The sequence below is a fragment of the Pseudopipra pipra genome, chromosome 28, assembly GCF_036250125.1.
Source record: "Pseudopipra pipra isolate bDixPip1 chromosome 28, bDixPip1.hap1, whole genome shotgun sequence".
Lineage (NCBI taxonomy): Eukaryota > Metazoa > Chordata > Aves > Passeriformes > Pipridae > Pseudopipra > Pseudopipra pipra.
Genome location: NC_087576.1, coordinates 5,297,220 through 5,324,412, shown reverse-complemented (window position 1 = coordinate 5,324,412; position 27,193 = coordinate 5,297,220). Strand labels below are relative to the sequence as shown.

The 27,193-nt window shown below is 60.9% G+C and overlaps 3 protein-coding genes across 9 annotated transcripts in view; all 3 read right to left on the bottom strand.

Moving 5' to 3' along the window:
• Window positions 1-6,182: 6,182 nt before the first annotated feature.
• On the bottom strand, window positions 6,183-8,328 carry PPIA (peptidylprolyl isomerase A). The gene is made up of 5 exons (XM_064638212.1): window positions 8,181-8,328; window positions 7,169-7,199; window positions 6,974-7,062; window positions 6,598-6,770; window positions 6,183-6,498 (listed from the first exon to the last, which is right to left on the bottom strand). Exons 1-5 carry the CDS (start codon window positions 8,247-8,249, stop codon window positions 6,363-6,365), a joined length of 498 nt encoding a protein of 165 aa, XP_064494282.1. The 5' UTR covers window positions 8,250-8,328; the 3' UTR covers window positions 6,183-6,362.
• A 627-nt stretch (window positions 8,329-8,955) lies between these two features.
• On the bottom strand, window positions 8,956-15,687 carry ZMIZ2 (zinc finger MIZ-type containing 2). Of its 4 annotated transcripts, XM_064638196.1 has the most exons (19): window positions 15,521-15,627; window positions 14,666-14,787; window positions 14,381-14,495; window positions 14,090-14,292; window positions 13,812-14,004; window positions 13,479-13,730; window positions 13,229-13,402; window positions 13,072-13,137; window positions 12,826-12,997; window positions 12,093-12,237; window positions 11,405-11,615; window positions 11,224-11,329; window positions 10,891-11,048; window positions 10,735-10,802; window positions 10,507-10,575; window positions 10,139-10,383; window positions 9,883-10,058; window positions 9,552-9,764; window positions 8,956-9,438 (listed from the first exon to the last, which is right to left on the bottom strand). In XM_064638196.1, the coding sequence occupies exons 2-19, from the start codon at window positions 14,713-14,715 to the stop codon at window positions 9,331-9,333; spliced, it is 2,724 nt and encodes a 907-aa protein (XP_064494266.1). In that variant the 5' UTR covers window positions 14,716-14,787; window positions 15,521-15,627; the 3' UTR covers window positions 8,956-9,330. The 4 variants fall into 4 exon arrangements, 3 of the variants coding, with proteins under 3 accessions (XP_064494266.1, XP_064494265.1, XP_064494267.1); XM_064638195.1 differs by lacking the exon at window positions 15,521-15,627 and having other exon boundaries at window positions 14,666-14,927; XR_010425506.1 differs by lacking the exons at window positions 9,883-10,058; window positions 14,666-14,787 and having other exon boundaries at window positions 15,521-15,687.
• Window positions 15,688-16,578: 891 nt separating this feature from the next.
• The window catches only part of OGDH (oxoglutarate dehydrogenase), a 32,702-nt gene continuing 22,087 nt past the window's right edge, over window positions 16,579-27,193 (bottom strand). For all 4 annotated transcript variants that reach the window (XM_064638192.1, XM_064638194.1, XM_064638191.1 and 1 more), the window contains 18 exons: window positions 26,423-26,577; window positions 25,858-26,004; window positions 25,297-25,387; window positions 24,189-24,368; window positions 23,011-23,139; window positions 22,287-22,466; window positions 21,960-22,112; window positions 21,190-21,292; window positions 20,826-20,954; window positions 19,801-19,951; window positions 19,578-19,705; window positions 19,172-19,350; window positions 18,956-19,027; window positions 18,391-18,513; window positions 17,732-17,804; window positions 17,139-17,302; window positions 16,881-17,035; window positions 16,579-16,798 (listed from right to left, as the gene is read on the bottom strand). In XM_064638192.1, the coding sequence (XP_064494262.1) occupies window positions 16,678-16,798; window positions 16,881-17,035; window positions 17,139-17,302; window positions 17,732-17,804; window positions 18,391-18,513; window positions 18,956-19,027; window positions 19,172-19,350; window positions 19,578-19,705; window positions 19,801-19,951; window positions 20,826-20,954; window positions 21,190-21,292; window positions 21,960-22,112; window positions 22,287-22,466; window positions 23,011-23,139; window positions 24,189-24,368; window positions 25,297-25,387; window positions 25,858-26,004; window positions 26,423-26,577 (2,433 nt within the window). In that variant the 3' untranslated portion in view covers window positions 16,579-16,677. The remainder of the gene's footprint in view (window positions 16,799-16,880; window positions 17,036-17,138; window positions 17,303-17,731; window positions 17,805-18,390; window positions 18,514-18,955; window positions 19,028-19,171; window positions 19,351-19,577; window positions 19,706-19,800; window positions 19,952-20,825; window positions 20,955-21,189; window positions 21,293-21,959; window positions 22,113-22,286; window positions 22,467-23,010; window positions 23,140-24,188; window positions 24,369-25,296; window positions 25,388-25,857; window positions 26,005-26,422; window positions 26,578-27,193) is intronic.

Genomic DNA, 27,193 nt, shown 5'->3' with positions numbered 1-27,193 from the left:
TCTGGGAGGGGAAGGCAGGGCAGGAGAGTAGGGGGAGGTGGTGTATGGATTAGAGGGGTTGGGATGTCCTGGGTAAGGATTAAGGGACAAACAAATAATGCAGGTGTCACTGTGGGAGTCTACTATAGACCACCCAATGATGAGACCATTGAATGACACCTCCAAATCAACTGCCTTTGTCCTTATGGGAGACTTCACCTTTCCAGATGTTAAACTGGGAACACCACACAGCTGGCACAAATAGGTCCAGAGGATTCCTAAAGTCCCTGGACAATGACCTTGTTGTACAGGTACTCACGGAGCTGACTTGCAGAGGTGCCCTCCAGGATTTGTTCCTTGTTACCAGAAAGGGTCTCATGGGTGAAGTGGCACTTAGAAGCCATTGTGGCCACAGCAATCATGAAGCCACCAAGTTTAAAATCTCTGGTGACACCAGGAAAAGTGCCACAAAATTTCAACCCTGGATATGAGGAGAGCAGACTTCAGGCTGCTCAGGGAACTAGGAAAACGTTTCTGAGGGTGCTGGAGTCCATCAGTGCTGGCCACTTTTTAGTCATCACCTTCTAAGGACACAGGAGCAGCAATTCCCAAATGTCAGAAGTCAAGCAGGTGCAGCAGAAATCTTGGCTGAGCGGGACCTCCTAAGCAGGGATCTTATTCTGGAAGAAGGCAAACCCATCACAACTTCTGGAGCAAAGGCAAAGAAAGGAAGCTGTATGCCCAAGGGGAGCGAGGTCAGGTGATGTGGGATGACAACAGAGAAACTGCTCACCGCTGTGGGGAGAAAATTCATGTGGCCAAAGCTCAGCTGGAGCTGAAGTTGCCAATACTGTGCAGGATGACAAAAAGGGCTTTTTAAAATACATCAGTAGCAAAAGCCAGCACAGAAATTACATATTCCTGTTCCAGGATGAGTCTGGTCACCCCACAAACAGGGACAGAGGCAAGGCAGGGATGTTTAATTTTTTCTTTGCCTCTGTCTTCAACACGGATGGCAGACTAAGAGGGTCCCAGTGCCCTGAGCTGTGAGAATTATCAGCTCCCAGTCGACCCTGAACTTGTGCGGAATCTGCTCCAGCTGGATCCCTGTCAGTCCACGAAGCCTGATGGGTCCTGATGGCTCCCCCCCAGAGCCCCTAAACAGCTACAGCGGCGGCGGAGCTCCGGCGCCACCCGGAGGTTCGGAGTGGGAACTGCAGCCCCCCCGGGGACGCAGAATCGGGAACGGGGGCAGGACTGAGCCGGGACACAGGGGGATGGGGAGGATGGGGGAAGACGGGGTACATGGGGAGAGTGGGAGGAAGGGGGAAGGGGTGGCTGGGGACAAAGGGGACATGGGGGTGATGGGGAACATGGGGAGGGGGAGGCCAGGGATGTGGGGGACATAGGGGAAGGGGATGAGAATGGAGCGGAAGTAGAGAGCGGGGCCGTGGAACATTAGTGACAGTGCCGGGGTGGGGAGCCCAAGCCAGGGGAGCTGCCCAGCAGCGAGGGCCTGAAGCACTCCATCACCCCCCCCAGGTCTGGGAGAGGAGGGGAATTGGATGCCTGTCACCCCCCGAGGCACCCTCCCACTCTTAGGGGGCAGGACTTGCGCACCACAGAGGTCATGGAGGCCTGTCCCACCAGGCTGCGTGTGGAGCTGGGGGTCCCTCCCCAGGGTGATGGTGGGGTGGCCATGGACCCAAACCTGCTGCTGCAGTTCACCCAGCACATGGGCTGGGGGGGTGCTGTGCCTCACAGGGACAAGGTGCTGAGACAACCCAGGGCCAGGTCCAGAAGTGTCCCCACCACTGCCTGCAGTGGGGCTGCGGGTGCCAGGGAAATGCCTCAGTGGGGTAAGGGTCCCACTGCCACTCTTGGGGGGCTGGGGGTCCCTAGGGTACTGCAGCACAGCCAGGGGGGCCACTGATGCAGCTGGGTCTGGGGATCCCTTGGGAATTGAAGCAGGGGGGACACACTGATGCCATTGGAGGGCTGGGGATCCCACTGCTACTTTGGGGACCTAGGGATCCCCTAGGTACTGGAGGGGAATAGGGGGCTGTTAAGTTAAAGGATCTGAGTTTGTTTGTCCCTTTGGCAATGACGCCTAGAGAGCACAAGTCCCTGCTGGTGCTGGACGTGCCCAGAGAGAGGCCATCCCGCAACTCCTCGGCTCTCCTACAACTCCTGAAGATGGCGCTGGCTCAGCTGATCTGCGATGGAGAAAAACTCTGCTACCTCTGGAGCAGTTCGAGTCACTAGAACAGTGACTCTTGTCCTGCTCTCACTGTGGGTGAACACACTGTCTTCGTTTGCCCTCCCCAAGGGACACAGGCAGGTGGTCTAGAAAAATGCAGCTCCTTTCCAGCAGGCACAGCATCTCCCTGATAATGAGACACACACAGACACAGAGCCAAAACCTCCCTTTCATCTGCGAACTCTGGAAGCATGAGAATTTTCCTTATCCAAGTGAATTTGCAGGCAGCAAGTCCTGGGCAGGGCTGCCCAAGAGCTTCATCTTCCAGGCAGATGCTGGTGGGTCTCCACTCCTGATACAGCAGGATTTGGTGTCAGGGGAATGAGCGAGCCCCCACAATGGCCCAGACGGCACTGCTGTCCCTGGGGCAGAGAAGCAGCTGCGCAAAGTGCTGGGATGAGACTGTCCCAGGATGCTGAGACACCTTCCACTGGAACAGGTTGCTCCAAGCCCCATCCAACCTGGCCTTGAGTACTTCTAAGGATGGGGGCAGCCACAGCTTCTCTGGGCAACCTGTATGTTTCTCCACTCTCAGTGTAAAAAATTTCTTCCTTGTATCTAGTCTGAATCTCCCTTCTTTCAGTTTAAAACCATCACCTTTTGTCCTATCACGACAGGACCTGCTAAAAAGTTTGTCCCCATCTTCCTTATAAGCCCCTTTAAGTACTGAAAAGCTGCAGTAAGGTCTCCCCAGAGCAGAGGGTCAGAATCCCCTCCCTGCCCTGCTGCCTATGCTGGGGATGAGCCTGGATAAGCCCTGTGGCTGCTCCAGCCCACGCAACAGACCCTGCAGCTGAACCAGAGCCCCAGCCAATGCTGGGACAAGTCACCCCCAGACACAAGAAGAAATGGGCATGCATGTCAGCTCATTTAGGAAAGGAGGACAAGGAGTCCAAAGCAGGGTTACCACAGGAACAGGAGGAAGAGGCAGACCAAGAGGTTACCACTCAATCCCTGTTCCTGCGTGAGCTGTGGGATATGTGAAAATATTTCAGCTGTCATCCAGGTGGGTTCATTATCACCTGGCTGCTCCAATGCTGGAATAACTGGGTTAGTATCATGGAATTAGAAACTAGGGAAGCCAAGCAGCTGGGATTGCTTTCTAGGGAAGGGGGCATTAACAAGGCAATTAACAAGGCAATTAACAAGGCATTAACAAGGAAGAGGGACACAGGCCCTCATCCTCTGAAGGCAACTCCTGCCAAGAGTGAAGAAAAGGTATTCCTACGGGGGAGATGTTGTTATGTTGCCCAGGCAAGTGGACCACGATGGAGAGAGGTATCCAGTACCTGAAGGAACTGGCCATGCTCAACACGGTTTATGATGACACGAACAACACACAGTTACCCACAGAGCCAGACGAAGCTCAGTGCACGTGACCCACGTGGAAGAACTTCGTATGGAGCCACCACTCTCATTTCCCAGCTCATTGGCAGTGATGGCCTGGAGAGACAAAGTGGCAGCCATGGTGGATGAAGTGGCTCATCAGCTCCAGGAGCATGAAGACAATCTCTCTTCCTCCTTCATCTTCCCTGTGGAGAAACTGCCCTGGGAGTTCCAGCATTTCAGAGAGGAATGTCCTACTCCCACCCATATGGACCAGCCTCTCAGCTACAAACAGCAGGCACCCTTTCACTCAAGGGAGGATAGAGAAGGTGCAAACCACCAGAACAGCTGGGCTGCCTGCCCCAAATCCCCTAAGAGGGGGACCACAAACCAGTAGTTGTTACTTGTGCCTGGAAAACCAGTCCATCCCCCCCAGAGCACTTGGGAACTGACCCTACCCAGCTTAGGCAGGCACCCCTCTCATTCGCCTCTACCCCCTGGGTTCTGCAGGACCAGTCCAGCACCCTGCAGACCCTGTACGAACAGAACCCACTCATGGACAGCTCCAGGGGTCAATCAGTGGTTTCAGACTAATGGCAGAATGACAAACACAGAGCAGCAGCACAATTATCTGGGTTGAAACGGCAGCAAACCCAGGAACTCACCAGTTCTTGTGTGAGGTGTGGGATGCAAATACTGGACAGTGCATGGGGTGGTGCAATGCTATTGCTGGCGACATTAGTACAAGGTTGAGATTGAGGACTGGGGCAGGCAGAAGAAGGAAGGTGAGCTGCAGGCTGAGGAGGAAACAGTGCTCTGTGTTCACCTCCATTTATGCTGAAGGCCATTCTATGGTCTCGGCCAAACAACTTCAATTTCTGGGCATATTTGGCACACTGCAGTGCTTTGTCCCGGTCTCAGGTCATTGGTCAGGGCCGGAAACCCTCAGCTGATGGCCTGAGCAGCGTTCTGGTTTAGCTTGGTGTAACTTGTCTTTCTACCTGTGTCGGCATTTGCTAGTCACCTGTGTCTTCCTCTTTGGAGGAATGATCTTTAGGAAGTTCTGCAGCACAAATCTCCCTTCATCAACCCATCACAGCATGCTTGCATTTAATGCTGCTGCTCAACATTCTTTCCTCTCAGAGCTGTGAGTAGACTCTCCATCTGGAGGAGAGCTGTTCACCTCGCAAAGAAAACGCCAGGAGCAGACGAACTGCGGCTAAATGTGGACCCAATGGCCATGACTGGCTGCCACAGGCCAGAGGTCACTTTTGGTCTTGCTGCTGGGGAGGTTGAGCTCCATGAAGTTCACATTCCTCTTCCCAGGGAGCGCCAGTGTGGTCATGCCGGGAGCCTGTCCTAGGTGTAGGGAAGCATAGTGGGGGCAAGAGACGGGTGTCCTCCCCTGTGGGACTTGACACTGGTGTGGAGCAGGAGCTGCAGGGAGCCTTCAACCGGGCTGGAGTGTCCCCAAGGGGGTGCCGGGGTCCACGGGGGAGACCAAGGGCCCAGAGCCTCACAGGGCTGGGGCTGGAGGGAAGCACTGGGCACTAGCCATGGAGTCACAGCAGAGCCCATGTCCCGTGTGTGTGTGTGTGTGTGTGTGTGTGTGTGTGTGTGTGTGTGTGTCCCGGCCTGCTGCAGCACCCCAGAGCTCCCACCCCCTTCGTGCTGCATGGAATGGCGGCAGTGCCTCAGTATAGCGCAAAAAACCTTCCCTTGTGCTGTCCCGGTGTGCCGTGGAAAGGCCTTGCCGCGCCCTGGCCTGTCTGCAACCCCAGGCCCCTCTGAAGCCGCCCAACCCCAGTGGCTGCCGGCCAGAGGGTAATGGGGCAGAAGCTGCTGCCAGTTTCACCTTCCCCTCGCACTGTGCGCTGCATTGCCAGCACTGGGGTCACCTCATACACATCAAGGCCTCGCTCCAAGGCAGACCCCGTGGGGGTTGCTGTGGTGTAGTTCCATGTGCAGGAAGGGGTGGGAGGAGCAGCAGTGCCCTTCAGGTACTGTGGGTGAAAGTGGGACAAAGGGGCAGACCTCCCCTTGCTGGGCCCACAGGATACTAGTCTACTCCCATCCATACATCCTTTAAACTGGAAGCTCCAGGATCACTCAGGAACTGGGCACCCAGGCATGAATCAGGAGCACTTATCACCCCACTGCAAACTGAGACTATGCCAAACATGGGATCTTATCAGAGCTGGGCACCCCCAAACTGGGATCACTATGACCCCCACAACAGGGACCACTGGGGATCTCAGAGAGCCACCCCCTAACTGGGTTGCTGTAGTAGGGAGCACTGGGATCCTCCCAGCCTGAAACTCTTCTTACTGGAGCCATTGGGAGTCCCATCTTCACAGCATAGCAAACATCAGCTGTGCCCAAGGTCACCGGCTGACAGAGACCCACAAGGAACCCAAAGGTAGGGGTCACCACCTGTCCCCATACTTACTGCAGTCCCACAGCAGTGGGTAGAGGAGGGAAGGGGGGCCCTTTCCTAGATGCAGCACTGAGGACCCCCACAGATCAGCTCAGTGCCAGGACCAGCTGGTACCCCCTCCTTCCTTTCCCACCAGCCCCACCCCCTGCCTGCTCCAGCTGGGGGACGGAAGGGGGCTGCTGTGGGTTAACTCGTTTTATTTAGACTCAAAGGTAACTGTGGCCCAGTGGGACCGTGTATGTGGGGCCAAGACCCAGTAGAAACGCAGCAGTACGTCGGGAACGGGGCAGGAGCGGGTGAGCTGCAGCAGGGCACAGCGCCCAGGCTGCCCGAGGAATGGTCAGTTGGCGAGAAGAGGGTCTACGAGAGCTGCCCACAGTCGGTGATGGTGATCTTCTTGCTCGTTTTGCCATCCTTGGAGCCACAGCGCTCCATGGCCTCCACCACATTCATCCCCTCCTTGACACGGCCAAAGACGACGTGCTTTCCATCCAACCTGCGGAGAAACACCAGTCACAGCTGGCCCCCGATGTCCCCACAGGACACTTCCCAGCTGGGGACTCCCAAGCCTGTCCTCCCACAGTGTCCGACTCACCACTCAGTCTTGGCAGTGCAGATGAAAAACTGGGAACCGTTTGTGTTGGGGCCAGCGTTGGCCATTGACAGGATGCCAGGGCCTGTGTGCTTCAGGATGAAGTTCTCATCAGGGAACTTCTCCCCGTAGATGGATTTGCCTCCAGTGCCATTGTGGCGTGTGAAGTCGCCACCCTGTGAAGAGACTGGCATTTCAGGTCACAGGTGCAGGAGAGCACCCCGGAATCGGGAGCAGTGGCCCCTCCGCACACTGCAGGCAGGAGGCAGAGCTGCCCTCTCACCCCAAATCTTCCAGAATCCAACTCTAAAACCCACATGAGTGACACACCACCTCACCCACCCACCCACCTCCCCACTGCGGTGGGAATGCCACGCACCTGGCACATGAACCCAGGAATGATCCTGTGGAAGCAGGACCCCTTGTAGCCAAATCCCTTCTCACCAGTACTCAGGGCACGGAAGTTTTCTGCAAAGGAAGAAAAAAATCACCATGAATAGCCTGTTTTGTTCAGAATTCAGAACACAACTTGGTTTTGGTGCAGCTGCAGTGTGGCCAGAGCTGCTTTACCAACCTGCTGTCTTGGGGACCTTGTCTGCGAACAGCTGCAAAGAAAGGAAAGACATCTGTCAGGCTAGGGTGGTGACTGACCACTGTCCCCCGCTCCCCAGGGCCACCCCCAGACTGCGGGGACCCGCTGCCGGGAGGTGGATCCTAGCCGTGCCCGGAGCTGCAGAGCCCTCCCTGCCTGACGCTGATGTGTGGGAGCTCCAACTCAAAACCATCGCACTTCACATGTCACCAACGAACGTTCGCTTCGCTGGCCTGGATTAAATTAATATGCCTGGAGCCTTCCCGGGCGGGGCGCGCGTCGCCTCCCAGGGCTCCGGGGGGATTTTGGGCAGGATGCACCACCCGTGCGGGCACACAGCCTCGGCTCTGCAGCAGCCACGGCGCCTGAAGCCGGCCCGGCCGTGCCACGGATGCTCCGCGCCCCGGGCGGGGCGACAAATGCTTCGCCCTCCAGCGACAGTCCCGTGGCGATCGGGTTGCCGCCGCTCTCCGCCAGCATCCTCAGACCCGAGAAGCATCGCCCAGGGGTTCGACGCGGCTCATCCCGGTGCCCCGGGAGCCCCGTGATAAAATGGCGGCGCGGCAGCCACGGCCCCGACCCGCAGTGGGGGGAGCGGCCGCGCCCCCCCGGCCCCGGGGCGGGGCGGAGCCGCGGCGGCGCGGCGGGAAGGCGGCCGGCGGCGAGGGCCAGCGGGGCCCGGCGGGAAGGGGGAAACGGCGGTACCGAGCGCGGCGGTGACGAAGGGGGCAGAGGGGTCCCCCGGGCGACGGTGCGCCCTGCGCTGGCACCGCAGAACACCGCCGTTCCCCGGGCGAGTCGGGCCGCGTCTCGCGGCGCTGTGAGCCCGCGGTGGGCCCGGTGGGGCCCTTTGTTCGCCTCTCCAGGCCGGGGCCGCGCAGCCCCGCGGCCAGTGGGACGCGCCCCCGCCGCGCACGCGCACCCACCGCCCGCCGGCCCCACGCGTCCCGGCGAGGAAATGGCGGCGGTGCCCCCCACCCCCCCCCGCGCCTACCTCGAAGGTGACGCGGCCCAGGGGCTCGCCGTTGGCGGCGATGTCGAAGAAGACGACGGGGTTGGCCATAGCGAGGCAGGAGCGAGGCAGGAGCGAGGCACGAGAGACTAGTCCGTGCGGCGAGCGCGGCGCAGCAGAAGGAGCTTGGCGCCCCGCCGCCCCTTATATAGGGCCGAGAAGGGCCCGCCTCTCCCGCGGCGCCGGCCAACGGGCGCTGGCGGAGTGGCGGAGTGGCAGCGCAGCTGGCCAATCAGCGGCGCCGCGTTTGAAAAGGGGGGGAAAGGAGGGAAAAAAGCGCGGGTGGGGCGGGGGCCGCGGGCCGGCGCTGGGCAGGGCGCGGCGCGCATGCGCGGTGCGGGGAACTGGGGGGCGAGGTGCGGGGTCGGGCCGCCGTACGCGGCAGGACCGGGGGCGGCGGGGATGCGGCAGCACCAGCCCTGCAGTACGGGCAGCCCTTCGCCCGCCCTGGGAAAACCCCCGATTTTCCCCCTCCGCCGCGGGACTGCAGCATCGCCCGCCCGGCCCCGGTTAATGATTGACGCCACAGGCCCGGTTCACGGCCCGCCTGGGCTGCCGCTGCCCGAGGAGGGGGCGGAATTCCCCTGCCACCGAGGGACCCCCCCACCTCCCTGCCCGGGGAGGGGGCATGATCCCACCACCACCCGGGACACCCCTCACCCTCTCTGCCCGGAAAGGGGTAGGGATCCCCCTTCCCTGCTCGAGGAGGGGTCCTGGGGCCAGACCCACAGCGAGATGACAAAGGACAGGGCACATATGACCCTGCAGGATTCTTTAATAGCCATCGGGAATGTACAGGGCAACTGGGCTTGGGGGCAGCAGGGGCTGAGCCCCTCAACCCACACCAGGCCCATGCAGTACGAGGGGCAGCAGCATTTGCACATTGATATGGGGGCACGGGCAGCCCCGCAGTGACGCACTTGCCTTTAAATACGGGGAGGTATCGAGGGCGGGGGGGGGGGGGGAGCAGTAGTGTTTCTACACTATGTACAGCCTTGTGCTTCTGGGGGGGGCTCAGCCCATCTGTTCCATCGCAGCCCTTTGAGAAAGCCCCCATAGTGGGGCATCCCAGCTCTGCGGTGGGCAGGGGCACGCAGTGCTGCCCCCCAGCCCCGGCGGGGGCAAGGATGGCTCAGTTATTCTCGAAGAGGGAGAGGAGGTCATCATTGCTGCTGCTGGGGAGGTCGGGGGGCCCCAGGTAGGAGAGCAGCTCATCGGGATTCGTCAGCTCAGGCAGAAGCTGGGGGCAGCAGTGTGTGATGATTGGCCCCCCACAGCTTCTGCCCACCTCCCCACAGCAGCTGGGGTCCCAAGCCAGCAGTGGGACCCCTGGCTGCTCCCCCCGGTACTCACGTCGAGGGCAGGCTCCGAGCCATCTCCTGCCGTGGCCATGCCGGGTGCAGGGGGGAAGGCGAGATCAGCAGCATGGGCTGCGGGACCCAGAGGAGGCCGTGCCACTGCGCTCCGAGGGTGCAGCATGGGGGCTGGCTGGATGCCTGAGGGGGTGCTGTGCAGCCCTGGCTGCACCGGGGGGTGGGATGGCTCCATCCGTCCCGATGGGGGAAGCTGCGGAGGAGGGGGAAGAGAGCACGGCCATAAGACCCTCCCTTCACTGGGACCCCCAGTGCTCCCAGTGAGATGTAGGGGCCTTGGGCATAGCCGCCCCACTCGCAGCCCAGCTGACCTGTGTGGGCAGAGGGGGCACAGAGGGTTTCTCAGGGGCCAGGAGGCCGCCAGGGATGTTGGGCTGGTAGGAGATGGAGGGGGGGCCTGGTGTGAAGTCACTCAGCGTTGGGGTGCCAGAGGCGCCAGGGGGAGGGAAAGGCTCTGGGAAGCCCCCAGGTCCTGGAAAGCTGGAACCTATGAGAGGAAATGGGGCAATTGGGACACAAACACACAGGGGCAGGGTCCAGTCCTGTCCCCCATGGGTCTCCCCATACCCGGGGTGCTGTAGTCAGCAGCAGCCCCTGCCGGAGGCTGTGACAGTGCCGGGAAGGGCACAGAGCTGGGCCCCAAGGCTGCAATCATCTCCATGATGTTGGGTAGCACCATGTGAGTAGGACTGAGTGTCCGGCACCGCTTCAGCACCGGCCCCTCCGGTTCCTCCTTTACGTGGATGTCGGGTTTGATTGGGACGGGTTTCCAGCTGCAGGTCGGGTCAATGGTGATCTCTTCATGTTCCGAACTGAGGGCAGCAGGAGGGCAGGGAAGGTGAGGTTGGGACATCTGCTGCACAGCCCCCCCAGTGATGGCATAGGGCCAGGCATGGATGGATGGATGGATGGACAGTCAGAGCAAGGGCACTTACTTCTGGATGTATATCAGGATGCCCAGCATGTACTGGTCCACCTCCAGGCCCTCCAGCAGGGCCGTCTTACTGCAGGCAGGGTGCAGACAGAGTGAGGGCAGAGAACCCTGGCAGGAACTTCCCCCTGCAAGGCAGGAACCACCCTCCCCCCGCCAGGACAGGAAACATACCCCCTCTCCCCTGCAGGCAGGGACACCAGGGCATGGCCCCACTGCAGCCCCCACTCACTTGCAGACAGGACACCGCCATGTCCCCCTCTCACAGTTGAGCTGCAGATATGACTCAAGGTCGAAGCACTGTGGGGGAGACCAGCAGCTGAGCCAGACGAGGGCAGGATATTGGGTGAGGAACACCTCCCTGCCACCCTGCCACCACCAGCCCTACCTGTATGTGCCGGCAATCATGACCCCTGGCTGGGAGCTGGATCCTCCGGAAGGTGATGGGGCACTTGAGGGACACCTTGATGGCAGTCTGCTCCACACCGTCCTCACCGTTGGGCCCTGGGGTCCCTGGGATGGTCCCGCTGCTGAAGTTGCGTTTGACTGGGGAGGTGGGGACAAGAGGCACCAAGGGTCAGAACCGGGACAATGGGATGGGGTGGCACTTTGGTGGCACCTGGGCAATAGTGCCCCATCACCCCCATCCTGCTTGTGGCCCATGACCAGGGTGTTCCCCTGCCGTGCTGCAGCCCCCGGCCCCCAGGACCTGGGTGCTCACTTTTGGTGATGCAGTGCTCAGCGGGAAGTAGGCGCTTCTTGATGAGCCCCTGCAGCACCGAGCGTACGGAGGGCCGGTGCACCAGCTGCAGGACGAACAGGTGGGACTGCGGAGAGATGGGGAGGCTGAGTTGCAGCCCCAGCTGTTACCCTCCCAGTCCCAGGACCCGGCCGTGACTCACACAGCAGCAGGCGGTGACAGTGATCTGGATGGTGTTCCGGCCGGGCTGGCAGACGTGCTTCAGGTAGAGCGGCTTGTGGGAGGTCTTGTTGTCACCGCGCTCAATGGTGAGCGGTGTGGCATTGACACTCACCTGCACAGAGGCCGGCCAGTTGGTGTTCATCTGCCGATCCTCGTGGTGGTAGCACTTGAACTGCAGTTCCAGGTCAGGCCTGGGAGCAGGCAGAGTGTGTGAGGGCAGAGGGCGTGCTCGCACGCGAGCCACCACACTGGGTGTCACCCGCACTGGGTGCTGCACTGCACCATGCAGAACCTTGCTGTGCCAAGCCACACCATGCGCCACCACGTCATACAGCACTGTGACAAACCCCACAGCACCATAGCACTGCACTGTGCCAAGCCACACAATGTCCCACCGTGCCATGCCAAGCCACACCCCAAGCCACCATGCGCTGCAGCGACATGCTGAGCCACCGTGGCACTACCTTAAACCATGGCAAATACCACTGAACCAAACCACACATCACACCATGATGCAGCACAACGCTGTGCCAAGCCACACCAGGCCACACACTGTCATGCCACATGGCACCATGCAGCGCCCAGCCGTGCTGCCCAGCGCTGCCTCACATGGTGCCGCACAGCACCACCTGAGCAGCGCTGTGTGACACCACACCTGCAGCCCGCACCTCATCATGAGGGTCTTGTAGACAGAGTCACGCAGCTGGAAGACATGGTTGCTGACGGCCAGATTGTGCTGCAGGCGGAAGGGCTCCAGCACCACGCCGTCCCGTACCGGGAAGGTCAGCCGCAGCTCCTCACCGGGGGCTGGCCCTGCGGGGTGCCGTCAGCAGGAACCCCTGTGCCCCAGCCACACCCCAGCCACTCCCCGCACCCTGCACGGGGATCCAACTCGCAAGAAGCCCCCACACCTCAGCAGTCTCATCCACCCAGGACAGACAGCCCTACGCAGGAAGCTCCTCCTACCCAAAGTGGCTCCACCCCCACAGCAGAGGCCCCTCCCACCCCATGCAGGAGCCCATCCCATTGAAGGCCCCTCCCACTCCAGGATACCCCACCCTATTCAAGCCCCTCCCATTCCAGGAGGTCCCACCCACAGAACAGGAGCCCCTCCCACCAAAGCCACCACTCCTGATAAAGCCAACCCTCCCTCCCCCCTCCGCCCCCCCGGGGCCACACCCTTTTAAGAAGTCCCTCACCCCACTCAGTCCCACCCTCACAGCAAGCCTCTACCACCTGCCTCCACTGGCCCCAAACCCTGGCAATGGCCACGCCCCCTGTGCTGACACCCCTCCCCTCCCACCCTGACTTTAAAGGGGGGCCATACTGCCAGAAATGGGCCCCACACTGTGAAGTCCCCCCCTTCCCACTCTGGCAGTCCCCCTGACCAGGGACACCTACCTGAAGGGGATGGGTGCAGGGGGGTGATGTTGGGCTTCATGTCTGGCAGGAAGGGTGACTTGACATCCTGACCAGGGGACGTGTAGGTGGGGATGCCGCTGCCCGGCGTCATGGGTGGTGTGGGGTTCCCGGCCAGCGGCGAGCTGGGGTACCCCGGCAGCAACCGGCCCGGCTGCGGAGGCACCGCGCACCCTCAGCTCCCGGCCGGGCCGGCACAGCCCCCACCCCACCTGCTGCCGGACTCACCCCGTTGACGGCTGCTTGGCTGTAGGTGCTGAAGCTGGTGCTCTGCCCGTTGAACTGGTCAGCAGACTGTGGGAGGAGGAGGGTCCCCAGAGGCTGGCACCGGGGGACCACAGACACCTGGACCCCCACCTCGTGCCCACCGTGCCCTCTGCAGTACCTTGTAATAGGGTCCAGCACTGCCTGAAGCGGAGAGGTACTGGCCCATGCCCTGCTGCAGCCTGTGGCCGGGGTAGGAGGGGGACGGAGCGGAGGACTGGGGGGCGCTGGGGGCATACTGGGCACCAGCCACAGCATACTGCCCGCCCTGGAGGTACTGCTGCGCTGGGTACCCCTGCAGGGCCAGGGGGTCAGCACCAGTGGGAAATGGGGTCCCGGTACGCCACAGCCTTCATTGACGCAGTGCTCACCTCGTTGGAGTATGCCCGCTTGAGGCTCTGGCGGGGTAGCTGCTGGCTTGGGGGGGGACCAGGGTAGGCGTGCTGGGGCACTCGTTGCCCACCATACAGGGAGCTGGTGCCAGGTGCCCGCACCGGACTCATGCTCACAGGGGAAATGCCAGAGGGGGCCATGACACCTGCCATGCCAGCTGGGCTCATGCTGGTGCCACGGGGCCCAGCATGGGGCAGGAACTGGTTGCTAAAGGACTGCCCTGTGCCCATCTGCAGTGGGGAAGAGAAGGAGGTCAGGGCAGGGCCAGGGCAGCTGTCAGCTGCCCGTTTCTGCCACAGCCAGGCTCTTACTGTGCTGTACTGGCTCAGCTCCTGGCTCTGCTTCTCTTGCAGCGCTGCCACTGTCGCTGTGGCCGTGGCCGTGGCTGTGGCAGCAGCAGCGGCCACGGCGGCAGCAGCCGCTGCCTGGGTGAAGTCAGCGGGGGCCCGGCCAGCATGTGAGGAGAGCCCAATCCCACCAGGGCCGCTGGGGCCGCTGGTGTAGCTGGAGAGCAGAAAGGCAGGAAGGGGCATGTGGTGGCCCTGCAACGGGGCACGTGCCAGGCCAGGGGGCACAGGGCTGGCCTTACCTGGCAGCAAAGCCTGGCCCGCTGGGGTAGGCGTTGCGGCCGTAGACACCTGGCTGCATGTACCCCTTCCCTGGTGCCCCCTCAGCGAAGGGCTGCTGCGGCAGGAATGGTGGCGAGCTCATGCCCGAGCCGGTGCCTGCCATGCCAGGCAGCAGCGGGGTATTGGAGCTGCTCCCCCCAGGGCCCATGGGGCTGCCAAAAACCTGGGGGATGAGGTGGGAGGCAGTGGGTCAAGCACGGGCAGTGGCGCCCAAGTGCTGGGGGTCCCTGGGGTGGGAGTGCTGCAGGTACCTGACTCTGGGAGGGGTTGCTGACACCCCAGACGGTGGTTACCACGGAGAGGGATCCCGGCGGCTGATTGGTGCTTGGTTGCCAAGGAACAGCCTCGTATGCAAATGAACCATCACTAGAAAGAAAAACAAATTAATGAAGATGAAGGACAGAGAGATGGAGGGACAGAGGGAACCGGGGGATGGAGGGAACAGAGGGATGAAGAACAGAGAGGATGGAGGAACGGATGGATGCATGGGGGGATGGATGCCTGGGGGGACGGAGGGACGCTGCCCCGGCGCCCACCCGTGGGGCGCAGGCGGCAGCGAGGGTTTCATGGGGTTCATGGAGCTCATCGGTGGGTGCGGGCTGGGTCTTCCGAGGCCGCGGCAGGCGCTGCGGAACGGCGGCACCGTCTGTCACTGGGGCTGCGGGAGGCAGTGGAGCGGCGGGTGAGGGGCGGCCGCCTCCAGAGGGGCCGGGGCCGGGGGGGTGCAGCCCGGAGCCTGCGCGACCCCCCCAGCCTCCGCGGCCGGGACTTGGCGTCCGGCCCAGTCTGGCCCGGGGCGCCGGCCGGCACGCGCCGCCCCCGCTCCAGGCCGCCCCCCCGCGCCGGCCACCACGGCGCCAGACCCCCCCCCCCCCGGGGCGGCGGGCACCGGGCTTCCCCTGCGCCTGGGGGCGGGAGGAACCGCGGGGACTTCCCGGGGCAGGGACGCAGTCCCCCCGCGGCACTGCCCCCCGCCGCTCGGGGTATTTCCATCCGGGCCCGGCAGCGAGGCGGGGGGGCTGCGGGGTCACCAGCGCTTTCGGTTCCTCCCGGCCCCGCGGGAGGGCGGTTGAGATGGGATGGCCGCGAGGGAAGGGACGACGCGGAAACAGGGGACACCCGCGCCGGGCCTGCCCCAGCTCCCGGCAGCCGCCACCGCGGAGCCACCGGCCCCGGGTGCCCCTCGCCGGCAGTGACAGTGTCCCGTCCCCCCCCCCCCCCCCCCCGCTCCTTCCCCGGTAGCACCGCAGCGCAGGCCCCGAGGCCGGGCCCCCTCCCATTGCCATGGCAACCGCCCCCGCCACCCCCGGCACGGCGGGGCGGCCCGCGGGGGCCTGGCCAGTCCCGCCCGTCCCCCCCCCCGTCCTCCCGCCCGGCGCTCCCGCTCTCACCGCGGCGGCGGCCCAAGATGGCCCTGGCGGCGCGGGGCGCGCGCGGAGGCTGCGCGGGATCTTCGGCCGCGCGCGGCCGCGGCTCCGCGGGGGGGGCGGGGCCCGGGGACGGAGCCGGGCCGCGCACAATGGGGCCGCGCGCTCATCAGCATGCGGGCCCCGCCCCCGCCCCGCCAGGCGCGGGCAGCCGAGCGCCGAGGGCGGGGCTGGGGTGGGGGTCCCGGGCTGCGCAGGGGTCGCGCGTGGCCGCGTGTGATGCGGCGCGCGGCCCCGCGTGCGGGGCGCCGGGGGCGACACGCGTGTGGCAGCGGGACGGGCGCCGTGATCGCGGCGGCGAGACCGCGGGGAGCGCGCGCTTGCGGCGCCGCGCGCGTGCGTGACCGGGAGTGCGCGCGGGGGACGCGGAGCCGCGCGTGCCGAGGAACAGTGCGGTGACACGATGTGCGACCCGGTGTGTGACAGCACAGTCACCCCACGTGGCCACGCAGCCCACGTGAGGCCGCATTCGCGTCTGCCGGCACCCTCGAGCGTGCGGGGGTTTGAGGCGCGCATACCCCTCGGCCGCCACCCTGCAGCTGAGGGACCCGCCAGGCACCGAGGGGCCGGTTCTAGGGCCGCCGACAGCGACTCCTAGCTGAGGTCAGCCCCCTTGCCCCCACCCCCCAGGGCCTCCCACGGGAGGACACAGCACCCAACACCAGCCCTGTGGGTGCAGGGGCTCAGAGTCAGGGGTTGGTGCTCCCCTGGGACAGGCAAAACTGAGGCAGGGGCACAACACCCCCACACCTGCGTGGGCCCTTAGGGCAGGCAGCCACCCCAAATCGCTCCTCCAAGAGGCAGCAGCTGCAGGGGCAAGTGTGACACCAGACTGGGAGGAACTGGACTCATTGCACTGGACACACCCAGAGAAGAGTCTCAGGGATCAGTTCTTCCTAAGGTCCCAGGGGGGTGTGGGCCTCACCCACTGTGGCAGGACAGCCCTAAGCCCCTTTCACTCCCAGGGTGACTGCACCGGTGTCACCCTGGCACGAGGCAGACAAGGACTCCAGGCACCAGCATGGGGTTGACAAGGTCTGTAGTTCCAGGGGTGGGGGAGGCGAGCAAGGGACAGACAAGCAGATGGAGAGATGGAGGAGCATGCTGTGCCACGCCGGGGCTCAGGCCAGGTCTTTGAAGGCATCGAGGTTGAAGGCCGTGTCAAGGAGCCGCTGCAGCTCCGTCAGGTGGGTTTTTTTATTGCCGGTGGCAGGGGCTGCCGCTGGCTCCCGCCCTGCATACCTGCCAGGGAGAAGGTGAGGGTGAGAGGGATCTGCACCCCCGAAACTCCTCCCAGCCTCACAACCACCCACTGCATCCCTACCAGACGGGCTTGGCACGGTTGATGGTGGTGCGGAGCCGGGGTTTGACATAGTCGTAGTAGCCCTGGTTCTTGTGCTCCTCCTGGCACCACACCAGCTCAGCAGATGGGTATTTCTGGGCTTCCTTCTGGAGGAGGTCAAAGGGGAACGGGGAGAGCTGCAGGGGACACAGAGTTGGCATCATGAGGGACATGGAGCAGCATCACAGGGGCTGCAGCACCCCCAGCCTACGGGCACAGAGATGGCAGGACCCTGCTTACCTGCTCCACCCTGGTGATGGCCACGTCGGCCTCCATCTGCCGGGCCTTGCGCTCCCGGGTCAGGTCATAGTACACCTTGCCAGTGCAGAAGAGCACCCGCTTCACCTGCTCAGGATTCTGGGCCGCGGGGCCACTATCAGGGATGACACGGAGGAAGTGGGTGCCTGCCAAGGAAGAGAAGGGCGCTGTAAGCCACAGTGGCCAATGGCACAGTGCCAGCAGCTGCTGCACCTGAATCCCATACCAGCCTCTCCTGGGACCCCAAGAGGCAGAGTCCAGCAGCTGGTACTCGGTCAGCTCGCAGCACAAACCGTTATGGTTCTGTGCCACTTGGAGCTGCCAAATTCCAGAGGGCAGTGGCTACCAATGGAAGAAGTGTCACTGAGCCACGTCTCCCCAGGTGCCAGGGTACCAGTCTTGGCCCTGATGAGGAGTGGCTCCCGTGTGCCAGGGAGATGGCCATGGCCTTGCTTGGCCCCTCTTCAGCATGAAGAGGCTGCTGCCAGGTGGACTTTACCCGAGGCCACTGGCTCCTGCCCTTCACCCCATGGAGCAGCGTAGGGGGAACACAGGCAGCTCTGTGCTGCTCGTACCTGGCAGCATGTCGTCAAAGCTTGAGCGGGCTTCAGGGTGGCGCAGCAGTGACTTTGGAGTGAAGATTATCAGCTGGAGTGAGGGACAAGAGGCAGAGCAAGTTGGTCAGCCCTGCCAGAAACACCTTCCCTGCGAGCCAAGGCCAGAGCAGCAACCTGCCTGTCCTGCCTGCCCTCCCTTACCTCCCCTGCCCACCCTGCCTGCCCTCCCCTGCCTGTCCTGCCTGAGCACAGGAGCAGCTGCCAGAGATTTGCTTCTCGTTCAGCTGCTGTGCTCTCCCATATTGGGCACTGTTTCCTGACAGCACTGGCTGTCCCAGTCAGGGTGTCCAATGGGGAGGATGCTGAGGTGCTGCTGGGGGCCTGCCTGCCCCACAGCTGAAGCTGATGGGAAGCAGCTGGATTGGGTTATGTACTGGTGCCTGCCAGCCCTGACAGCTCTGACATCCCTGTGGAGTTCAGGAAGGGGTCACAGCCCCTGCAGCTCACATGAGCCGGCAGCAGCACGTGGCACCATGAGGTCCTGGGCCAGACAGAGGCCAACCGCCCGTGTTTGTGAGGTCCAGAAACAATCTGCCCCCAGCCCATTCTCAGCCTGGCAGGGACACAGCAGTGCCCTGCCTGGGCACCGAGCCGGGCACAGAGCTGCTGGCACTGACCGGTTTGCGGAAGGGCAGGAGGATCTGGCGCCGGAGGACGTGGAAGAAGTTGGCTGGAGTGGAGCAGTTCACAACGATCCAGTTGCACTCATAGAGCTGGCGCACATCAAAGTCATCCAGCTTCTGCCTCGGCCAGCGCAGGTGAGGGGATTTCAGGAAACACAAGGTGCCTCTTGATCTCATGGCTCCAGCAGTGGTCCCCAGTCCTCCCTCCCTCCCTCTCTCCTTCCCTCTTTCCCTTTCCAAAGCACACACAGACCTATAGAGACCTGGGAGAGGCTGCAGGGCTGTGCCCCCCACCTTGGTCTGGCCATGGGGCAGCCAGCAACCCCCGCCCATGCTACTTTCAGGGCCACCTCTGCCTTGCACTGTGCTACAGCCCCAGGTTCAATGAACACCTGGGAACCAGGCTCAGCCCCTTTCCCTAAACCCTCCTGGCAGCTTGAGCCCAGGGCGTCCCACGCCTCCTGCCATTGGCAACCACTGTGCTAAGACCACATGGGTATTGCTGCCCTGATCCAGGGCGCGGGAGGGCCAGGCTGAGCTCTGCGCGGCCGCCACTCACAGGGAAGACATCGGGATCATCATTGCACATCTGCAGGAATCGCTCCGGGCGAGCAGAGGAGTGCTCGGGACCCTACAGGGACCAAGCAGGGGGACAGTGAGTGCAGGACAAGGCAGGCACAAGAAGCCAATGCCAGGCGCTGCCATGACATGAGCAGTGTTCTGTGCCACCACTGCCCATGGCTCAGCCTCCAGTGTGAGCTGGGGGAGTCCTTACCATGCCCTCCATGCCATGGGGAAGCAGCAAGACGATGCCGTTCTGCCTGACCCACTTGGCTTGCCCAGGACAGATGAACTGGTCGATGATGCACTGAGCAGTGTTGTGGAAATCCCCGAACTGGGCTTCCCAAAGCACCAGGGCATTGGGACTGGCCATGGCAAAGCCCAGTTCGAATCCTGAGGGATGGGAGAGTCACAGAGTATTCTGAGTTGGAAGGGACCCACATGGATCATTGAGTCCAACTCTTACGTGAATGGCCTCTACAGGGATCAAATCTGTGACCCTGGCATTAGCACCATGCTCTAACCAACTGAGCTAATCTCAGTTTAGAGGAGCAAGGGGGTTGAATTACCCTCTCAGAGCAGCCTCACCCTGGGCAGCAAGTGCAGACCCCCTCACTCACCCAGGACACCATACTCTGACAGGGAGCTGTTGCAGACAGTGTACGGAGCCTGGTTGGGCCAGAGGTGGTTCATGGGGATACAGGTCCTCTTGTCCACGTTCTGATCATGCAGGACATGGTGGCGATGGCTAGAAATTGGGAAAGTGTTACTCCATCATCAGCCTTTGGATCCCTTCCAGAAGGGCTGGAATTGCCTTTAAAGCCTCCAAAAGCAGGGCTTTACCTAAATGTCCCCCTCTCAACGTCCTGGCCGCTCAGGCGGATGTGGATGCCCTCTTTAAGCAGGGAGCCAAATGCCATGTACTCAGCCAGAGCCCAGTCGACTGTCCGGTTCTTCACCATCTCCCCACGGGTTTTCAGAATACGGCTCAAACCTGCCGGAACAGGAGTTGGTTGGTAGCCAGCATGGGAGGGAGCTGCAGTGACACCAGGTTTGTCCCACAACTGGCCGAGGACTGACAGACTGCAAGTGACCAGGGCAGATGGAGGGATGAGCTGCAGATGAGGAATCAGGACTGCAGGGAAGGATCAGCTCCAAAGAAGAGTTACTCCTTGGTTCACTTCCCTTACCCACAGCTCCCTCATGAACAAGTTCTCATAGCCTCACAGAGTCTGGGTGGGAAGGGACCTTAAAGATCAACCCTTGCAATGGGCAGGGACACCTTCCACTAGAACAGGTTGCTCCAAGCCCTGTCCAGCTTGGCCTTGAACACTTCCAGGGATGGGCCAGCCACAGCTTCTCTGGGCAACCTGTGCCAGGGCCTCACCACTCTCACATGGGAGAATTTCTTCCCAATATCCCACCTAACCCTGCCTGTCAGTGTGAAGCCATTCCCCTCGTCCCGTTGCTCGAGGCCCTTGTCCAAAGTCCCTCTCAGCTCTCTTGGAGCCCCTTTAGGCACTGGATCCTAAAGGATCTCCCTGGAGTCTTCACTCCTCCAGGCTGGACACCCCTAACTCTCTTGGAGTTCCTGCACAGGAGAAGGGCTCCAGCCTTGGAATCATTTTCAAGGCCTCCTCTGGAGCTGCTCTAACAGGTCCAGATCTTGCTTGTGAGGGGGGCCCCAGAGCTGGATGTGTGCTCCAGGTAGGGTCTCAGGAGTGCAGAGTAGAGGGGAATGATCCCCTCCCCAGACCTGCTGCCCACACATACTGAAGCAGTGCAATAGGTCCCTTACGTCCAGGCCACATCCCAGCCCTATCCCACACCTCTCTGGAACAAATGGCACAGCTTCCACAGGCTCCTACCTCCATGGATAGTGAAATCCTCCACTGGCACTGAGCTGGCCACTTGACCAATGTGCGTTAGGTCCTCTTCATTGAGGCCGGTGGATGGACAGGTCATGCTCCGGGGCTGCCCATCCAAAGTGAAGAAACCTGGGGGAGAAGAAAAGTCACCATGCTGAAGGAGCTGTGCCAGCTCCGTGAGAAGAGCTCAGGTCACGGACACCCTCAAGCAAAGGTCGGGATGCCAGGAGTGGGGAAAGCACCACCCCACTTCCCCTCCAGTGGGAAAGCACCACCCCACTTCCCCTCCAGCAAAATCGCTGCCATGGCTCCAGAGAGGCTGGGTGCTTTGCTAGGGACCTCCAAAATGCTGCCAGCAGCTTACCTGGCCAGGGCGAGTCCAGCCAGTGCTTGATGTGCAAGATCTTCTCATCCTTGGACCTAGCATGGGCCTCCTCACAGATCTTATCGTACTTGGCAATTTCCTCCTGAAAGGCAGAACCAGGAGGAGGAAAAACATTAGTGGAGGGTCTCCAAACAACGGTGCTGAGCCTGGGGGCTTCGGTGCACGCTTGCAAGGGTGATGGGGGGCAGAGGTGGTCCCCACAGCAGGGGAGCCCCAGGGCCATGCTGCTCAGCCTCAGAGAGCAGAGTTGCCCCTGAGGGACAGCCCAGCCGCTCTCTGAGCTCTGACAACTTGCGTTCAACCCTAGTGATGCTGCAAAGCAGTCCTGGGGCAAGCAGGACCAACAGAACTGCTGCCATGCATGCTGCTGCCCAAGCAGCAGAACTGGGGCATGAACTTGCCTCAGATACCCCTGGCCACAGCAATCCTGAGCACTGGGACCCGGCTGTGCTGCAGTGGCCCAGCACTGCGTGGCCTGTGCCACAGTGATCACGGGGCGATCCTTGAACTAGATGTTCCTGTGCTGTTCAGAGCCGGCACGGTCCAAGGATGAGCCTCGGCTCCGACCTCTGTTGCTGCAAGGTCTGCAGCACTCACCCAACTCCAGCACAACTCTGCCACCTTTAGGTGACAAGCACAAGCAGAAAAGGGCTCACATCACTTCATTCACATCCAGGTCTGAATCACACAAGTAATTTTCCCTGGAGATGCCACCTTCAGTTTTCCTGTCAGGCCACATGGCACAGTACCTCATACTCTGGCTGATTTACCACCCCCTGGGAAATCAGCAGCTCTGCGTATTTCTGCAGCACTGGCTTCTGTTTCCGGATCTGTTTGTACATCAGGGGCTGCGTGAACATGGGTTCGTCCATCTCATTGTGCCCGTTGCGCCTGTAACAAACCTGCCAGGAAGGGAAAGAGCCTTTGAACGCAGCTGCCTGCAACCTACCACTCCAAAAGCACTCGGAGCTACCTGCATCTGTGTTAGGGAGGGTCCAGAACAGCCCAGGAGGGACCCAAGTGCATTCCCACCACAGTCCCAGCTTCAGGGTAAAGCCTTGTGCCACGCTCCTTACCAAATCCACCACCACGTCCTTGTGGAAGGTGCTTCGCCACTCTGCTGCCACATTGCACACGTAGACAACGGCCTCGGGGTCATCTGCGTTGACGTGGAAGATGGGCGCGTTGACCACGCGGGCAACGTCGGTTGGGTACGGGGAGGACCGGGCCATCCGGGGGTCTGTCGTGAAGCCAATCTGTAGAGGGCGAGAGGGAACAGGATGAGCACAGTGTTACCAACTGGATTTGGAACACAGCTCTGCTGTGCAGCTCCTTCTTTAGACACGGACGTCACAGTTGGCTTGGCACAAGGCAGCTGCACTTCGCCAGCTCAGGAAAGTGCCCACGTAGCTCCAAGGGCAGCTCAGCTGCTGTGGCTGAGCTGGGGACGTACAACCTGCCCATCTCCTGCGCCCAGGCACATCCCAGTACCTACTGGACATGCAGGGACAGGCTGGTCCCAGTGAAATGCCTCTGGTTTCCATGGGGGCAGAAGGGATCACGCCCGTGTGATGTCGCACACTGAGCATCAGGTTTTATCACGTCTGCACCAGACCGGGCTCAAAAGCTGCTGCTGTGGAGCAGCTGGGTGGGAGGCACCCCCTGCTGACGCCAGGTTAGGGCTCCTGCCAGGAACGCTGGCAGGGGAACAGGTGCTACCGGTTCCAGCTACCACCCAGCCCAGAACCTGTGGAGGCGGCTCTGCCAGGGACCCATGGGCACAGAGGATTTGCTCCTCACCTGGTTGTTGACCACAACATGGACAGTGCCGTGGGTGGTATAGGAGGGCAGGTCACTCAGGTGAAATGTCTCGTACACGATGCCCTGTCCAGCAAATGCAGCATCTCCATGCAGGAGGATGGACATCACCTGGGAGAGGGGAAGCCATGGTGGTCAGCAGGGACAGCAGGCAGGGCACCACCAGGAAAGGGTCCAGCTCTCATCCCCACGAACCTTCAGCATCCCAGAAAGGACATGGAACAGCTCATCGACACATCCAGTGCTTTCCCAGGAGCTGCGAGTGGAGCCAGCCATGGCTGGCACACCATTGGGGAAAGGCTGTGGCCACCGGCCCCCTCCCAGCAAGGATAGCACCCTTGGGGCACCCTGAGCAGGCAGCAGGACGACACCCAGTACACCCCAGCTGGGCAGTGAGTCCCATTTCCAAACACCCCCCCCTCAAAGCAAAGCCTTTTTCTCACTGCAGCAAGAAGAGAATAACACCCTTTTACCCCACGCTTTCAGCCCAGAAGCCCCGTGGGCAGAAGTGGGGCCAGGAGCTGGCTGCAGCGCCAGCGACGTTATTTTGCCGCCGTCCCAGGGGCTGGCTGAGGACACCACTTGCCAGGCAAGGACAGGGTCTGTCTATTTATATCCAGCCCTTGGGGTGTAGGATGGAGGGAAGCACTTTGGATCTCACCCTTCCACTTCTTGGTGTTGAGAAACAGGTTTGTGATGAATCAGATGGCAAACAGCCCCCCACAGCCCTTTCCCCACCAGGGTGTGGAGAGCTGCCTCCTGCTGCCAGCTCCAGCTTTTCCAGACCCAGGAATGGTTCTCCCTGCTTACACGGAGATCCTACTGCCGTGTCCCCCAAGCTGTGGTGCTCAGATTGACTTTTAGGAGTGCCCCTCATTTCTCTGCTTTCCAGGCAGGGGTTTGTGCATCTGCTGCACCCACAGCCCAGCTTAGTCAGTTCAGAGATGGAGGAAGCAGCAATAGGAGCCTAGGGTGGATAAGCCCCTCCCAAAGTTATCTCCACAGTCAGTGGGGAAGGATGGGGGAGCAAAGTCAGGGTGACAGCAGGGGCACAGCAAACAAAAAGCAGCCAGGTTTCTTCACTTTCCCAACAGCCTCTCCACATCAAACCCCATCCAGCCCAGGACATTTCACTGCATATGTGTCTTAGCACCACTCACCTTCTTCCCCTCTGTGTCCCCACAGTAAAACTGCTCTGCCTTAGTCTTGCCTTGAACAACAGGATCAGCTGCCTCCAAATGAGAAGGATTTGCCACCAAAGAAAGGGTGATGTTCCTGTCAGTGACACGGTTAATCCGCCGGTGGTACATTCCCAAGTGGTACTTCACGTCACCAGAGCCCTGATGGAGGGGAGAGGAGAGTCACCCCCGGGAGCATGAGCAGCTTTTGGGACGTGGAAGGAGACCTGAGATAGGGCAGTGTTGACTCCAAGGCTGGAAGAGAGGGGCATTTTTCGGAGGCGCTGGCAGAACACAGCAGACACTCACTGCTGGAGCTGACCTGGCACTCAGAAAAGTCTCTCCCAGGTGCCAAACCACCACCAATTTCAGACATGCATCCAGCCCATCTAGGTACAGCTGAAGGTATAGGGGATGAATCAAGTGTGGTAGGTTGGGGGAAGACGCTGGAGAACAGGTAACACTCACCTAAGCTCTGCAAACACTGTTCCCAATGCACTGCCAGGTTCCCTATCAGGGCACCTCAAGGCTGCAGGCTGCTGCTTTCTCACCTTGAAACCCCACTGAAGGTCATGGCAGGATCAAGCCTGCCCAGCCCAGCCCAGCTTCCCAAAAGCCAAACCATCCCAGGTTATCATGCTGAACCTTTGGATCACGAGTGCATCGCAGTGACAGAGCCTGCGGCACAAGCAATTTGGAACTCAGCGCTTTTGGAGCTGCTTTAGAGCCCCAGACAGGGACCAGAGACTGCTGCAAGAGAACAAACCAACTTCTGCTCCCAGCCCCCTTCCCCTCACCTCAGCATCCACCCCAAGGCTTCTTCATGCCCTGGAGAGCCACCAACAGCATGTCTTTGCTGGAGACACTGGCAGTGGCCAGGGCATCAACCAACCCCAGGACAGGCAAGGACAGACCAGCACTGGCACCTACACAAAGGCTCCAATTGTCTGTGTGTGCTTGCAACGTGGAAATACTTACAACACCAATGCCACCGAGTGACACCAGAAGCAGTGGCATAACACAGCCACAGCCCCTGGGGACTGTGCAGGGACAGGCAGCAGCAGCTGCTGCAGGCAGGGGAGGAGCTCACCTCATCAGCAGCCTCCAGCTTGGAGTCAAACTGGCAGAAGATCTGCTCCAGCTCTTTCCTGATCACGTTGGCAAGAACATTCAGGCGTCCCCTGCAAAAGCAAGACCGTTGCTGGCAGCCATCAAATACTGATGGTTACCTGCTACCCTCCTGGCACACCTCCTGTGACAGCTGTAGGGTCACCTAGGGATGAGGGCTCCCTAAAAGGATCCTGCAGGGATGGTTTGGCTGTCCTCAGCACAGGGATGGTTTGGCTGCCCCCACATCCCACATCCCTGTTGAGCTGCCCCAGAGCAGGCAGGTGCTGGGATTCCAGTAGGATTCCAGCTCTGCCCTCAAGCCACCACCCCTCTCCAGATGAATTTACAAACAAGTTGGAAAGATCATGACGAACAGAGAACAGCTAAAGCCTGAGCTCTTCAGCTGAGGTTCATCACCAACCAAGACCAGCTGGGTGATGGCAGAAACCAGTGTGTCCTCCAGCACCAAACCCCGGCAACATGCAGCATCCCCCTGTGTCCCACCCACGCCAAGCAGCACCATGGCTTGAGGCAAGGTTACCTGTGGGGCATCCCCATGATCACATAATCCACTCCCTTCTCACTCGACTTATCAATTATGGTCTTTAAAGCTGGGATCAGCACTTCGCATCCCTCCAGACCAAAACGCTTCTCTGAAGACCATTTCCGATGGAGGAACTCCTCAAACCTGGAAGGCAAAGGGAAAGAGGGATCAGTGCCAGGGCTACAGCTGAGGGCAGAAACCAGAGGAAGGATACGGATGGAACTGAGGGAGGCAGAGCATCAAATGATGCTCAAACTGGCACCATGCAGCACATAACAGCCTTCCCAATCACTCTAGTATCCTCCCACAGAGCTGGCTGGCCACTCCCCCCGTCCCTATACCCTGCTGCACTTTATATTTAAACCATTTCTTTCAGGACCATCCACATTTTCAGGCGGTTTGCCAGCACCTGAGCCTGCCAGGCCAGCAGCTTACTGGCGACACCCTGCTCATTAAGCTGATGACGACAGATGATGTCAAGATGTGACTCAGCTGGTGACTGTGTCACTAGAGCTGGGAGCAAACCTCCCCAGGCAGATAAAGGGAAGCCCCCCCGGGGTACCTGGTAGAGCGGACCAGCCTGGCCAGCAGCGTGCGCTTCTCTTCGTTGGTGAACTGCATGATGCCCGGGGTCTCAAACTTCTGCCGGATCCACTGGCACTGCTCCAGGTCATTGATGAACATGAACTCCACGCCGATGTGCTGGCAGTATGCCATCTGCTCCGACAAGAAAAGAGTGGCCGTGGGAGAACAACCAGGGCTTCAGCACCTCAAGCCCCCATTGGATCACAGGACCAGGAGCTACTCATTTCCCCCTTTATCCTTTCAGCCAAAGAGCCCTCCTATGTCAGCAGAGACATGGTTCCTCATGCCCAGCAGGTGGAGGGGAGCCCTAGGGGGACCCCAGCTGCCAGCCCCACAACAGCCCTGCTTTAAGAGCCTTGTTTGAATTGTTTTCCCAGGAAAGGGGATGTTCCAGGATACTGTAAGGCAGCTTGGACCCTGCACATGACCCAGCATCAAGATGTTTAATTTCCCTTCTCCGAGGGGCCCACAATCAGCCCCTCAATTCCTTTTAATCCACCTCAAAGAAGAGATTTTCCCTCTTGGTGGCATCACCTGTGAGCAGTCCAAAATCCCACCTTAGAGGGCACGGGAGAATCAGCAGAAAAACCTCCCCTGACACATGAAGAGCCCATTCCTGCAGCTGAACTAAAGTGTTGGCAGTTTTGCTTCTTCCAAGGTCAACCTGTCTTGGCAGAGACCATCTGAGCAGACTTCAGCATGCCTGAGAGCCACCTGCGCTCAGTCCAGGCATAGGAGGGGATGAAAT